Source organism: Mus caroli, unplaced genomic scaffold (genome assembly GCF_978045245.1).
Source record: "Mus caroli unplaced genomic scaffold, Mus_caroli_1 scaffold_11, whole genome shotgun sequence".
Lineage (NCBI taxonomy): Eukaryota > Metazoa > Chordata > Mammalia > Rodentia > Muridae > Mus > Mus caroli.
Genome location: NW_028227266.1, coordinates 118,456,149 through 118,470,793, shown reverse-complemented (window position 1 = coordinate 118,470,793; position 14,645 = coordinate 118,456,149). Strand labels below are relative to the sequence as shown.

General features: G+C 49.3%; 1 protein-coding gene across 8 annotated transcripts in view; it reads left to right on the top strand.

The window, feature by feature from the left end:
• Positions 1-14,645, top strand: part of Scn5a (sodium voltage-gated channel alpha subunit 5) — a 98,371-nt gene that overhangs the window by 67,082 nt on the left and 16,644 nt on the right. For all 8 annotated transcript variants that reach the window (XM_085828185.1, XM_029481484.2, XM_021171629.3 and 5 more), the window contains 3 exons: positions 1,282-1,402; positions 2,078-2,232; positions 12,463-12,636. In XM_085828185.1, coding sequence (XP_085684311.1) covers positions 1,282-1,402; positions 2,078-2,232; positions 12,463-12,636 — 450 coding nt within the window. The remainder of the gene's footprint in view (positions 1-1,281; positions 1,403-2,077; positions 2,233-12,462; positions 12,637-14,645) is intronic.

The following is a 14,645-nucleotide window of genomic DNA, read 5'->3' as shown; positions in this document are numbered from 1 at the left end:
GCATTCAATCAAGAGCCTAGGCTGGCCGCGGGCAGCCGGCTGAGAGGAGAGTGAGACAGGGTAGAAGCAAGTCGGTGGGGGAATGAGGGGTCCTTTCTTTATGGAGGCCCTCCTGACTCTTCTGTCATTAAGTTCTGTTCCCCATAAACAGAGGCAGGGACGGGGACTTCTGTGTAAATGACTTGTAGGGGCAGTGCACCCTAGAGAGGCCAGGAAGGACACAAGAGAAGCATATTCGGAGAAGAAAGGAGCTAGACCAAGGCCGAGAGCAGGTTTGACTTCAGCGTGTGCTAGTGGGGAGCTACAGAGCATCAAACTGGACCCCCTGTGCTGTCCCACATTAAGGTTGAGGTGACCACCCAAGGGCCAGTCCACTGGCTAAGCTGGAGGAGGGACCGGCTAAGCCTCAGGTTTCACGGTGGCGGGACACCACCAGGTGTGTAGGGTGTTCTACCTACTCACAGGCATGTGACATTGCCCTCAGTCACAAGGCACAGACACTCACAGGCCGTCAGATGTCCTTCCTACGGCAGAGGTCCTCACCCTTCCTGAGGCTTCGACCCTTTGATACAGTTTCTCATGTGGCGGTGACCCCACCACACACCAGAAAATCATTTCGTTGTTACTCTGAAACTATAATTTTGCTACTGTTATCGATCCTAATGTGAATTTTGGGGGCAATAGAGATTTGCCGAGGGGGTTGCAACCCAAGGGGTTGAAAACCACTGACCTGGGACCTCCCTGAGAACCAAGCAAGTTCTCAATGTCTAGGGCCAGGGAGGGAAGGTCCCAGCACGTTCTCTGCCCCAGTTGTAGCGTGTGTGAGGTGAACGGGATGCATGTTCTGCTGCTGGCATGTTCTCTGCATGTCTGACCTGCTGCTCTGTGCCCGTGTCTTGGCTGTGTGCCTGCGTCTTGGTTTTGATTCTGTTCTGGATGTGTCTGCGTACCGATGGGTGATCCCCTAGTCCCTGCCACTTTGTCTGTCTTGTCCAAGCTAGGTGTGTTCCTTACTCTGAGTTCTCAAAAATCCCTCACTCCGGCACACCCCAGCCCTAAACCCCACACGCCAGAACCACAGACCCAGGAGTCCCGAATCCCAGACTCCACTCCACCCTCCCTGAGTAGCTCTGTGGCAGGCGTTGAGACCCCTCCACCTCAGAGTCATGGGTGTGCAAAGAGGGAGCCATCTGCACTCAACCTAGGCTTACCCCAGATGCTAGGCTGGAGCTGGAGGCTGGTCCTCAGCCCACGCCATCCCTCCCTTCCCCTCCCCCACAGACCCCCGAGGACAGTTACTCCGAGGGTAGCACCGCTGACATGACCAACACCGCAGACCTCCTGGAGCAAATCCCAGACCTCGGGGAGGATGTCAAGGACCCAGAGGACTGCTTCACTGAAGGTACCAGGCAGCTCTCGGCCACACCCAGAGGGGACAGGAGACCCAAGAGTTCCTCAGCACCCGGGCCATGCTCACCCTGAGCTGGAGTCTGCTTCCCTTTACCATTCCCCTGTGATGTGGATCATAGTGGGTCTGCCCATGGTGCAGGGCTGCACAGTATCCCTGAGGGATGATAGCCCCGTGTTTGTGGTATGGCAGGCACATGTGAGCTAGTTTAACCCAGGTCCACCATGCCCTGCACATGGAATCTTTCCCTGTCTACCCAAGTGTCTGGTATATGGCCATGTTGGTGACTGACATCGCACCTTTGTGAATGGGCACATTTGGACAGTAGCTGTGGTTCTCCATCACAAGCCGCTGCAGTGTTGGTGGTCACGTAGGGATCCACCATTCCCAAGGGGGTAGATCATGGGAGATGAGTATTTCCAGAGTTCATTTCCTAAGGGGAACAGGCTGGCACCCATGCCATCCCCAGCCCTGCCCCCTTCTCAGTCCAGCCAGCATCCTCACAGAGTGTTTGCTGAGTGTGTAGCTTTGCAGAGAGCACCCACAGACCTCCCCACTCTGACACCATACCATGTACCCCACCGTCCCAACCTTTCGGTCATCCCCTCAGACAGGCGGCCTTCTGCCGTCAGACCGAAGTGTTCACGGGCCTGTCGCCCTCCCCCACAGGCTGCGTCCGACGTTGTCCTTGCTGCATGGTGGACACGACGCAGGCCCCAGGGAAGGTCTGGTGGAGACTGCGCAAGACCTGCTACCGCATAGTGGAGCACAGCTGGTTCGAGACTTTCATCATCTTCATGATCCTGCTCAGCAGCGGAGCGCTGGTACCTCCTGGGGATGCGGGGGATGGGCAGGGAGGGCTACAAGAAGAAAGGAGGGCAGGAGCAGGAAGGAGACACCTCCAGCTAGCGCACCTGGTCAGAAAGTGGGGCGCACCTCTGTTGATGTGCTCCCCAGGCCCCTTGGAGCAGAGCAGGCTCAGAAATCCAACATGCACAGCAGCTACACAGGCCGGAGCAGAGGGGCTGACCCCTGCCCTGTGCCCAGCCCAGTGCCTTATTCCATGAAAGGGAAATTATTTTCTCTGGGTCTCCATCCTCCCGCGTTGGTGCTCATCCACCCGCCCTCTGCATCAGACATGCCAGGCCATTAAACCACAGCCATGACTGACTGGGCATCATGGCTCCGCACCACCTGTGCCTTCCGTGTGGGTCACGGGCTGAGCCGTGTGGTTCACACGTTGTCACATTCTGTGAGTGCATCAGCTTCTATGGAAACACCCATCACTCACCCACAACATTCAAAAGCCCCGAGTCTGGTGTGTGAACACAGGCAGATGTGACTTTAACCTTTTGTTTATTCGATGGTCTTTTCCAAGCCCTCTGTTTCTGGCCTCAGGGTCTTCTACTCTACTTGGAGAAACCAGATTCTACCAGTTTGAGAGGTCAAAGATGAGCACGAGGTAGAAACAAAGTGGGAATGGAAGGGAGGACTCTTGAGTGATGAGGACACGTGGAGGAGAGGCAGCTAGGGAGGACTCCCTGGAGTAAGCATGGAGGACTCATGGTGGAGGACAGCCAAGGAGGAGCAGTGAGACCCTCCAGAAAATTCCCATCTGGCTTACAGGCACAAGCTCTGGGCCTATAGGCCTTCTACAAAGATGGGCCAGCCCTGAGATGGTTGAGGGAGGAGCCAATGAACAGGGAGTAACTCAGAGGAGGTGGGGAGCAGGCACATGTGTTGTTGGCAACAGGAGAAGAGGGAGCACTGTGCGAGCCCCTCCCTGCTTTAGAGCGGGCCTGGAGCCATGACTTGCAGCCGGCCCCGCTGTTTTACCATCTGCAGCCAGAACCAAGGCTCCGTAGGCTTCAGAGAAGTATGGCTTGACAATATGTTAACAAGTTTTGTTTTTAAACAGCCACAAACAAGGGCAGCCAGAGCCATTTAGTCTGGGCTGTGGGGGAAGATCTCAGGCTGGCATAAGTGAGGAGGAGTTTTGGCAAGCAGCTGGTGAATTTAACCAGGGTAGTCAGCCAAGCACTGTTGCTAAAAAATCACATCCATGATACTGGGGAAAAGAAGTCTGCGTGTGTTGTTTAAAGTTATAACTTGCTTAAGAGAAAGCAAACAGTGTTCCTTCCAAAGTGCTGAGGGGAGAAATTCAAGAAAACAGAGACCTTATAGAAAGAAAGAAAGAAAGAAAGAAAGAAAGAAAGAAAGAAAGAAAGAAAGAAAGAAAGAAAGAAAGAAAAGGAAAGGAAAGAAAAGAAAGAAAAGAAAGGAAGGAGAGAGAGAAGGAAGGAAGAAAGAGAGAAAAAGAAAGGAGGAAAAAAAGAAAGAGGAAGTATATAAAAAATAGAAAAAAATTAGACAGCCAAGCAAGATCAAGTATATTTTAATAATAAATGTAACTGGATAAAATTCACTTTCTAAAAGGGAAAGGACTCTGATCTTAAAAAAATTATCAGCCATGTGCAAGAAACTGACTAAAATACTAAACATAAAACAAAGTTTACGCTGGTTGAATCCCTTTATCCAACATGCTTGGGTCTAGAAGTGTTTCTGATCTTAGGGGTTTGGGCATTTGAGACTATTTGCATAAAAGTACCAGTTGAACAGCCTAAACCCAAATTTCACAAATGCTCATATCTGGAATTTTGGTGTCATATTAGCTCTCCAAAAGTTTCAAATTTCATACTTTTTTGCATTAGGGATGTGTATTTTATACTTTTCTCCTTGACACCTGATCAAAAGCACCTTAAGGGAGGAAGGCCTGCTTTGAGTGGGGTCACACAGTGAGAGCGCACAGTCAGTCCATCACAGCTGGGAAGGCCTGTTCTGGGGTCACACAGTGAGAGCGCACAGTCAGTCCATCACAGCTGGGAAGGCCTGTTCTGGGGTCACACAGTGAGAGCACACAGTCAGTCCATCACAGCTGGGAAGGCCTGTTCTGGGGTCACACAGTGAGAGCACACAGTCAGTCCATCACAGCAGGAAAGGCCTGTTCTGGGGTCACACAGTGAGACCACACAGTCAGTCCATCACAGCAGGAAAGGCCTGCTTTGGGGGGTCAGGGTCACACAGTGAGAGCGCATAGTCAGTCCATCACAGCTGGGAAGGCCTGTTCTGGGGTCACACAGTGAGAGCACACAGTCAGTCCATCACAGCTGGAAAGGCCTGTCCTGGGGTCACACAGTGAGAGCACACAGTCAGTCCATCACAGCTGGGAAGGCCTGTCCTGGGGTCACACAGTGAGAGCACACAGTCAGTCCATCACAGCAGGAAAGGCCTGTTCTGGGGTCACACAGTAAGAACACACAGTCAGTCCATCACAGCTGGGGAGGCATGGTCTGGAGCACATCTGGGCTGATACAGAAGCAGAGAGAGGTGGCTTTGGGCCTTCGTCGTGCCTTTTCTTCTCCCCACCCCCAACCTATGGGAATCAGTCCACTCACTTAAGAGTGAACAGGTTAACTGCCTAGTTAACCTTATCTGGAAACACACTCACAGATGTGGCCATGTGCATTTTTATGGTAAAATCAGGTCAGTTTAACAATGAAGATAGTGTGTGTGTGTGTGTGGTGTATGTCTGTGTCCATGGATATGCACATACGTGTCTGTGTACCTCTCTGTGTGTATCTATGTCTATGTTCACACGTGTGCAGGAGTCACTGGAGGCCAGAAGGGGTTGTCAGACCCTCCTGGAGTCCCCTGTCGTGGTGAGCTGCCCAGTGCGGGGGCTGGAAACCAAACCCTAGTCCTCTACACAATCATGTCATGCTTATGATTCTCCAGCCGCCACGGGAAAATGTTTGACTAACGACGAAATTAGTCTCTTCTCTCAGAACCAACTATTTTCTCTCCCGTTAACAGACACGTCAACAGAAGTCAGGGCATTTTTGTTGGTGTATTAATATTAAACAATGTTTAATTTGAAGTAAAAAGCTTGAGATAAGACAATGAAGGCCTCAACCTACAGTTAAAGTACAGCTGCTTGGGCCGGAAAGGTGGCCCAGCAGTTAAGAGCACGCATTGCTCTTACAGAGGGCGTCCGTCTCTGTCCCCACAAACATGATGTGACTCACAGCTGCCTGTCACTCCAGCTTCAGAGGACTCAACAGCTCTGGCCTCTATGGATACCTGCTTCCACATGCATATACCCCACACACATATAAGTAAAATGCATCTAGAAATGCAATGTTGGAGCAAAAGAGATGGCTCAGCAGTTAAAAGCACTGGCTGCTCTTCCAGACGACCTGGGTTTGATTCCCTACACCTACATGGGAGCTTACAACTGCCTTTAACTCCAGTCTCGGGGGACATGCTGCCCTTTTCTGGCCTCCATGTGCACCAGGCAAACACATGTTACACAGACACACTCGATTAAAACAGTCATACACATAAAAATAAATACACTCATTTTTAAAAACTTAAAATATATTATGACTATTACTTGGGACTGCATAGCATTTAAACCTAAAGCCAAAAACTGCTAGAGGAAAAATAGGGAAAAATGGCAATCAGGTGCTCTGCTACTGAATTGTCCCAGCTGGCCTCCACACATGCCAGAGGACGCACACTCACAACCCCTCTCCCACTCAGTTGTCGGTCAATTAATAAAATTGTTTAAAAATTATAAATGTAGGACAAGACAATCCGGAGCAAACCAAAGGATGTGGTTAATGAAATAAAAATATAAATTAGTGAATTGGAAAGTAAATAGCCACTTGGCATAAAAATCTATAGCTAATCCCTTGAAAATATGATCAGAAATCACTAGCTAATCTAATTTCTCATGTTTCTCAGGATAGAGTCTATCAGAGTCTGAGAGAAGAAAATAACTCCACTGGTATCTAAAATATTCTGACGTGGAGGCTGGAGAGATGGCCCAGGGGATAAGAGCGTGCAGTGCTCCTGTGCAGGACCGGAGTTGGGTTCCCAGCACACGTACGGGGCGGCTCACAGGCACATGTGACTCTGAGAGATCTGATGCCCTTCTCTGGCCTTAATGAGCACCTTGTATACATACGCACACGCACATGCACACGCGCATGTGCTGGAAGGGAGGGACAGAGGGACGGAGGGAGAGAAGGAGGGAGGGCAGGAAGGCCTGAGGGGAATGCTCATTGTTTAATATTCTGGTAGAGAATCTAAGTTCAGTTCCCAGCACCCACAGGACCACCCTGTAACTCCCGTCTCATGGGGTCTAATGCCCTCTGCTGGCCTCCTTGAGCACTACATACACGATATACATACATGCAGGCAGGCAAAGCATTCATATATGTAAAATAAGAGTAAATATTTAAGAAAAAGGAAAACTTAAAAAAGATTATAATGTCTGAAGAATATGGAAAGCACATATACCTGTTAAAACTAAATCGGGTTTCATAACCTTCAAGACTATTGAAAGAAGACATGCCGCTTTTCAGACCTCAGACTACATACTCAGAAAAAATGGTGCAAGAATCTGGTAGAATGCAAGTGGGATCCAGTAGCAGAATTTTAAAATTAGGCATATCACATATATACTCTAAGATGTCAAAATGCTGGTATGTCCCAGAATCTATTTCTGTGAGTAGAAAACAGATAACACACGATTATTTAATCGAGGGAATAAAACCCAACAACGAAAGATATAAAACATTTCTTTAGTTTACTGAAAAACTCAGCTTCTACCATCATTAGAGATAAATCACTTGAAACATTTTCATTAAAGTTAAGAATATAGAAAGAGTCATTTAATGGCTCTCCAGCTATTAATCATTATCTAATAGTAATCTTCAGGTACTTACCAGGATGATTAATTAGGTATATGAAAGAAAAATTGGTGACTATAAAAGCAAGAATTGAGGCCAGGCAATGGTGGCGCACGCCTTTGATCCCAGCATTCAGGAGGCAGAGGCAGGTGGATCTCTGAGTTGGGGCCAGACTGGTCTACAGAGCAAGGAAGGGAAGGAAGGGAGGGAGAGAGGGAAGGGAAGGAGGGAAGGAAAGGAAGGAGGGAAGGAAGGGGGGGCGGGGAGAAGAGCAAGAATTTAAAATCAGGCCAGGTGTGGGGGTGGGGCAGGGGTTGAGTTTGCCACACTAGAACCCGGACCTGAGTGTGAATCCCTCCCACTTATGTGAAGTTGGATGTGTTGGCACACATCTATAATTCCAGCACTTAGCAGGATGGGAGGTGGAGACAGGAGAGCCCCTGCACACCTAGCCTGCTGCACACAAAGCAAATTAGAAACCCTGTCTCAAATAAGATGGAAGGTGAGCATTGACCCAGGGTTGACTGACTGACCTCCACACGCATGAACTGACTGACCTCCACACGCATGAACTGACTGACCTCCACACGCATGAACTGACTGACCTCCACACGCATGAACTGACTGACCTCCACATGCATGAACTGACTGACCTCCACATGCATGAACTGACTGACCTCCACACGCATGAACTGACTGACCTCCACACGCATGAACTGACTGACCTCCACACGCATGAACTGACTGACCTCCACACGCATGAACTGACTGACCTCCACACGCATGAACTGACTGACCTCCACACGCATGAACTGACTGACCTCCACACGCATGAACTGACTGACCTCCACACGCATGAACTGACTGACCTCCACACGCATGAACTGACTGACCTCCACACGCATGAACTGACTGACCTTCACATGCATGAACTGACTGACCTCCACACGCATGAACTGACTGACCTCCACATGCATGAACTGCTCACACATGTGAGCAAGCACATACATGGCATGCACACAAAAAGACTTAAAAAAAAAAAAAAGCAATCATAAAAGAACCGGAGAGGGGGCTGGAGAGATGGCTCAGCGGTTTAGAGCACTGACTGCTCTTCCAGAGGTCCTGAGTTCAAATCCCAGAAACCACATGGTGGCTCACAATTATCTGTAACGAGATCTGACTCCCTCTTCTGGAGTGTCTGAAGACAGCTACAGTGTACTACATATAATAAATAAATAAATAAATAAATAAATAAATAAATAAATAAATCTTCAACAAAATAAACAATAAAAAACAAACAAAACCCAAACCCTGGCCAACTGTAAAGCAGGATACAAAGAGCCGCTGCGGCTGATCCCGTCTTATGTGCGTGGGAAAGGCAATAGCTTCTCTGCTATTTCTTAGTTTCCTGTTGTTAAAAATGACACCACAAAATATCACTGGGGACAGATATAACAGAAATGTAACAGAGAGGTCTGTTAAGTAAGTATAATGGCTTGCAAGAGATGAGAAAAAGACAGACTCCACCACGCTGTGGTCTGAGGTAAGAAGGCTCTATCTAGAGCAGTCGACAGACAGTTAATTCTGGGCTGGAGAGAAGGCTCAGGAAGGAAAAGCTGCTTGCCACCAAGCCTGAGGGCCTAAGTTACCGCCCCTCCCCCTCACTCCCCCACCTCCCACCCCTAGCCCACGTGGTGGAAGGAGACAGCCAGGTCCCTACTCTTGACGTCTGACCTTGACACCTGTGCTATGGCCTGCCCATGTCCCAACCCCACAAACATATAAAAGTAACACTCTAATAATGATTTTGAATGAACTGGATAAAATATCACTAAAATATATCTTCAAAATCACCCAAAACAAAACAAACAAACCAAAAAGGTCATGGGAACAGACAGCATCAGAGGAACAGGGGGGAGTGGGTGTGGCCGAGGAACAGCAGAGGGGAGCGGGTGTGGCTCAGGTGTGGCTCAGTGACAGACCCTTGTCTGGAAACAGGCCAGGCCCTAGGTTCCATCCCAGCACTGAGAGGAACAAAAACAAAAAACAAAAACAAAAAACAAAACCTGACACCAGAAAGGCGTGGGGTAGATCTACGTAAATAGAGAAATGTCACACACAGTAAGATTGACTTCTGATTGGTAGATTTTGTGTGGACTTTTTAATAAAATGTTGGAGCAGTGACAAACCACCGAGGAAAGTTTATTAAAATACATATTTACTCTTTACCAAATATATATTAAAATCATAATATAAACCATCAAACTTTAAAAAAGGAGGAAAGGAGAGAATTCCTTTTTCTGGTCTCAGAATAGATGAGGACTTTTTAAAAACAGGGTTTCTTTTCCGTGTTTGGTTGTTTTGCCTGAGTGCATACATGTGCACCATGTGTGTGCCCGGAGCCTGAGGAGGCCAGAAGTGAGTGTCAGACCCCCTGGAAGAGGGGTTACAGACTACCATGTTTGTGCTGGGACTCGAACCCAGGTCCTCTGGAAGTGCAGCCAATGCTCTTAACCACTGAGCCATCTCTCCAGGCCCCAGGTGATGGCTTTCTTAACACAGTGCCAAAGATTATGCTACGTGCACATTATAACCAGTGATATCACTATATTAGATATGTGGAAATGCACATTTAGCATAGCAAACAGGACTTAGAGGGCAGGCACACAGCAGACTAGAATAGAGTGCTCCGTGGATGGAGTGCCAACTGATCTCTTCTGGGCTTGCTCACAGTCTGTCCCCAGACCACACCTTTGTTCTGACATCAGGAATCTAGAACTGCACCCTCAACAAATCGACATGCTGTTGGCGTTAGTACTGCCCCTAGTTAAGCACAGCCTCCGAGAAGGCTGATGGGAATTTAATGTATTCACGTTAGTGAGCAAAGGTTCAGAGCCATTGCTGGAAATGACTTTGATGGAAAAAGTAATCTCTTTGGTTTTCTTATTTGGTTCATTAGGGTTTTGTTTTTGTTTTTTAAAGGATTATTTTACAATTTTACTGCGTTGGTTTGCGTGCACACACTCCATGGAGAACTTGCAGGAAGTTTCATCTCGTAGCTCCCAAGGATCTCAATCGCCTATACCCTCTGAGCCATCTTGTTCAGCTCAGTTGGCTGGTTTTTTAGACAGGGTCTCACCATGTAGCCCCTTGTTTGTTTGGCAAGCCTCCTCTCTCAGCCCGCCCAAGTTCTCGTGTTACACCCAGCTTTTCACTTTTCTCGCAGAGGATCTAAGTTCAGGGCTCATGTCTCGCAACCGGCTGTAACTCCAACTCCAAGAGATCTGACGCCATCTTCTGGCCTCAGTGGGTGTTGCACTTACATGCACATACACAAAAACACATGATTAAAAGATAAAAATAATTTAAATCCATTTCAAAGCAAATGTTTGATGTATCCAATAAAACCACACTCGGCGTATGTGTGCATACATGTACATACACGAGTTCTCTCAATGTATGGTATCTGAATGCTTGCGCCCAGTCCAGTATGTTCATGAAATTGGAAATGTCAATTTTGATCATTTCTAGGGTGTGTGTCGTGTGTGTGTGTGTGTGTGTGTGTGTGTGTGTGTGTGTGTGTGTGTGAGAGAGAGAGAGAGAGAGAGAGAGAGAGAGAGAGAATTTATGTAGGGCTCTAGAGCTTGAACCCAGAGCTTATGCATGCTTTTTACTGAGCTATATCCCCAGGCCTTGTTTGATTCCTAGGAAGCATATTATTTTTCTTTATTTCAGTAAAAATAAATTCATAGACATAAGCAGACCAATGGACCTCCTTTTATTTTGAAGGTTCCCGAGTCCATCTGAGGCCTGGATTGTACTGCCTTGCTGCCCACACAGGCCCAATTAGCCATACTGGGGCCTCAGCTGTGTGTCCCTAGGCACTGCATACAGTACTCATCCCTGGATCACAGCAGAGGCCCTGAAGTCAGACAGGGGCCCAGGGGTGACAGAAGGACGCAGCTCCCCAGCATCCCCGGTGACATGTTGCCTAGACAGGGAGCCTCAGAGCACTCTGGCTGGAGAGGAGTAGAGCAGAGGAGGAAGGGCAGCCGGAAGCCCCAGCCACTTCTCTGGTGGCTCAGGGGCAGGGGATGCGCCAGTGGAGGCAGGGATGAGGAAGGGGGAGGGGACCTTTTCTCATCCTTACTGTTCGGGGACAGGTGGTCCCTGAGCCTTAGACATGCAAGACAGGGCTCCTGGCGGAGGCTTCACCTTTGACCTCTAGATCCTGAGGAGGGCCTCTCTGTCCTGAACATCAGGGCTTGTTGAAAATCCTGCTTTAGCTGGGTGGGCATGGTGATGCACTCCTTTAACCCCAGCACTTGGGAGGCAGAAGCAGGTGGATCTCTGTGAATTCAGTGTTTGCCTGGTCTACAGAGAGAGTTTCAGGCTAGCCAGTGCTGTACAGTGAAATCCTGTCTCAAAACAAGTGATAAGTAAATCAATTAATTAAAAATAATAAGTGCCATGTGGCTGATATTTGGATTTTTGTTTATTAAGTGTGTTCATTATAAGGGGGTCTTGGTCTTTGCTAGAATGGAGTCCAGTATAAATCCCCGTGAAAACGGTAAATATACAAGATAAGTAGATTAAATTCAACATGGAGGGGAAGCCAGAGGAGGTTTGCGCACTGTGCCCAGCAGAAAGCCATGAGCTGAGCACCTGTTCCCCTTCTCTGGTTTAAATGCTTGGGAAAGGTTAATTATCTGTCTTCTACATCTTATTTATTTATTTAATTCACATGATTTAGATAAATAAATAATTTCATTTCATGATTTTACTTTTGCTGTGACGGGAATCAAAACCAAGAGCTTAGCGCATGCTAAGGGGGGGGGGCCAATAGAGCTACAAGCCAGCGTTCATTTATTTATTACTTTGTATTTTTGAGGCAGGATCTCACGCGAGTTACCCAAGCTAGCCTTGATAGCTCTTTCCCCTCCCCCCTCTTCTCCCTCCTCTTTCCCTCCCCCTCTGTCTCTCTCCAGCTAAGGCTGGCCTTGTGGTATCCCTGCCTCCGCCTCAGTTGGGATTACAGGCCCGCACCACCAAGCCCAGCCAGGAAAGCAATCTTAACACGCTAGCCTGGAACAAATGCTTGCTCTTTGGTGTGGGGGGGCACGCCCTGCCCAGCTAGCTACCTACAGTTCTGACATGCCCCTGACTGTACCATGTACCTCCTTCACGGGTGTCTGGTCTCAGGTTCCCCACTCCTCAGCAGCTGGGAACTGTGCCCCTGCTGGGTGAACTGCTTGGCAGTGACCGGGACTCTCTGCCCTCCGTCTGCCTTGCCCACAGGCCTTCGAGGACATCTACCTGGAGGAGCGGAAGACCGTCAAGGTTCTGCTGGAGTACGCCGACAAGATGTTCACCTACGTATTTGTGTTGGAGATGCTGCTCAAGTGGGTGGCCTACGGCTTCAAGAAGTACTTCACCAACGCCTGGTGCTGGCTGGACTTCCTAATTGTGGACGTGAGTGGGCACAGGAAGGGACCCGAGAGGTGGGGGCTCACGGCAGATGGAAAGACAGGGCCACGCAGAATCGCCACGTGGAATTGGGGGTGCTAAGCTGTGTTGTATGGCAGGTGAGCAGAAGGAAACCAGGAGACTGAAGCCTAGACCTCGGGTCAGGGAGGAAGAGGGCAACTGAGAGCAGAGGCCTGACTCGGAGCAGGATCTGTGGGAGACAGGCAGAGAACAGAGATCTGTTCAGGCAGGGTCCTGGGACAGGAGCAGTGGCTGGACATGCCATCAGGATGACCGGAGGAAGGAGGTGAACAGGTGTGTCTGTGTTGTACTATGGCTGAGTGGACCATCTGACCCCTGAGGACCCTGTCTGCCCAGGCTGTGTCCCAGGATGGCAGGGACTGAGAGATCAAGGGAAGCCCCTTTCCCCTGAGCTTCCTGGACTCCAGAGACTGCAGGATGAGTGTGGGCCCTGTAGATAAAGCAGGGAGGCAGATGCAGCTAGGAAGAGACAATGCTCGGGTCCTTGAATCTACTCTCAGTGAAGAAAGAGGGGCTGAGGAGCCCAGGTGTGTGCACATCCCTGGGAAGAGTGGCCATCGGGATGTGCTGCCACTTTCCAGAAAGTATGGATTTGTTAGTGGTCCTTGGGTTTGACACTGGGGTTTACACACCAGCAGAGCTGACTCATTGGCAGGGGAGAGACTCAGCCCCAATAGTCCTAGCCAAAAGCCAACTTAGGCCACCACCTAGGGTCTCAACCATGGTGTCTGGGAGACCCAGTGGGATGGAGAATATACCTAGAACCAGGTGCCTGGGCTCCAGCCTAGCCTTTACCTATCACCCCGCCTGACCGAGAGAACACTGAGTGTGTGGCAGTGGGCTGGGGTGGGTGCAGCCTGGCCCGGCTCTCTCAGCCCTGAGGTGAAGGTTCTGCTAAGAGGCCAAAGTAGGGCCTAGGATCCTCCCAGAGCTGCCTTGGGGACCCCTGGTCTGCTTTTCCTGATGCTTTCTTGGGACGCTAGGCCACCCGAGGGATAGATACCCAGTCTGAGGAAGGCAAAGGATTTCTTGGGAAGTCCACCAACCAAAACCCAGGGAACCCAAGGCTGAGCAGAATCAACAGTGCTTCCAGGCTAAAACAGGAAAAACCCTTCTGAGAAGCAAGCTGAGGTCAGAGCAGGAGATGCCCTTCCTGCGGCCATTCCAGCTTAAGCAGCATTAGCCACACCGTAAGAAAGGTGGTCTGAGCCTCAGGTGGTCCCAGGTCTCCAGGTGGTCTCAGCCTCAGGTTACCTCAGGTCTTAGGAGGTCCCAAGCTTCAGACTGTCCCAGGTCTCCTGCAGTTCCAGACCTCAGGTCGTAGGTGATCCCAGGACTCCAGCTAGTCCCGGCCAATGTTCAAGGACTGTTGTAAGTCTAACAGTCTCACACCTAGACACATGTGACAGCAAACAATAAAGCAAATAGAACTATGCCCATTAGGGGTTGTCAAGATGGTTCAGTGGGTAAAGGCATTTGCTGCCAAGCTTGACAACCTGAGCTCCATCCCTTGAACTTACGGGATGGAAGAAAGAAACCAACGCCTCCACGTTATCCTCTGACCTCCAAACATGTACCATTATACATGTGTGCACCTGGTAAATAAGTCAATGTAAAAGGCGGTTTTAAATAAATAAGCACGCACATTAGCTGGGTATGAAAGCACAGCCTATAATTCCAGCACTCCCGAGCCTGAGACGGTAGGATTGCTATGAGTTCCAGACCAAAAGGCTACATAACAAAACCTTGTCTCAAAAAGGGAGGTGGAGGCAATTTGACATTATGTGTGGGGGTGAATTGGTAGGGAGAACCCAAAGAAGGCCAGCTATTAAAAGTCTAGAACCCAGGGCACAGGGTAGAGAGGTGACGCAGGCACACTTCAAATAACCTAGCTAGAGTGGGCTGCTGAGCTGCCTGGGGCAGATCTGAGGGTTGACTCCTAGGGGTTTATCAGAACCTTCAAAAGCACTATG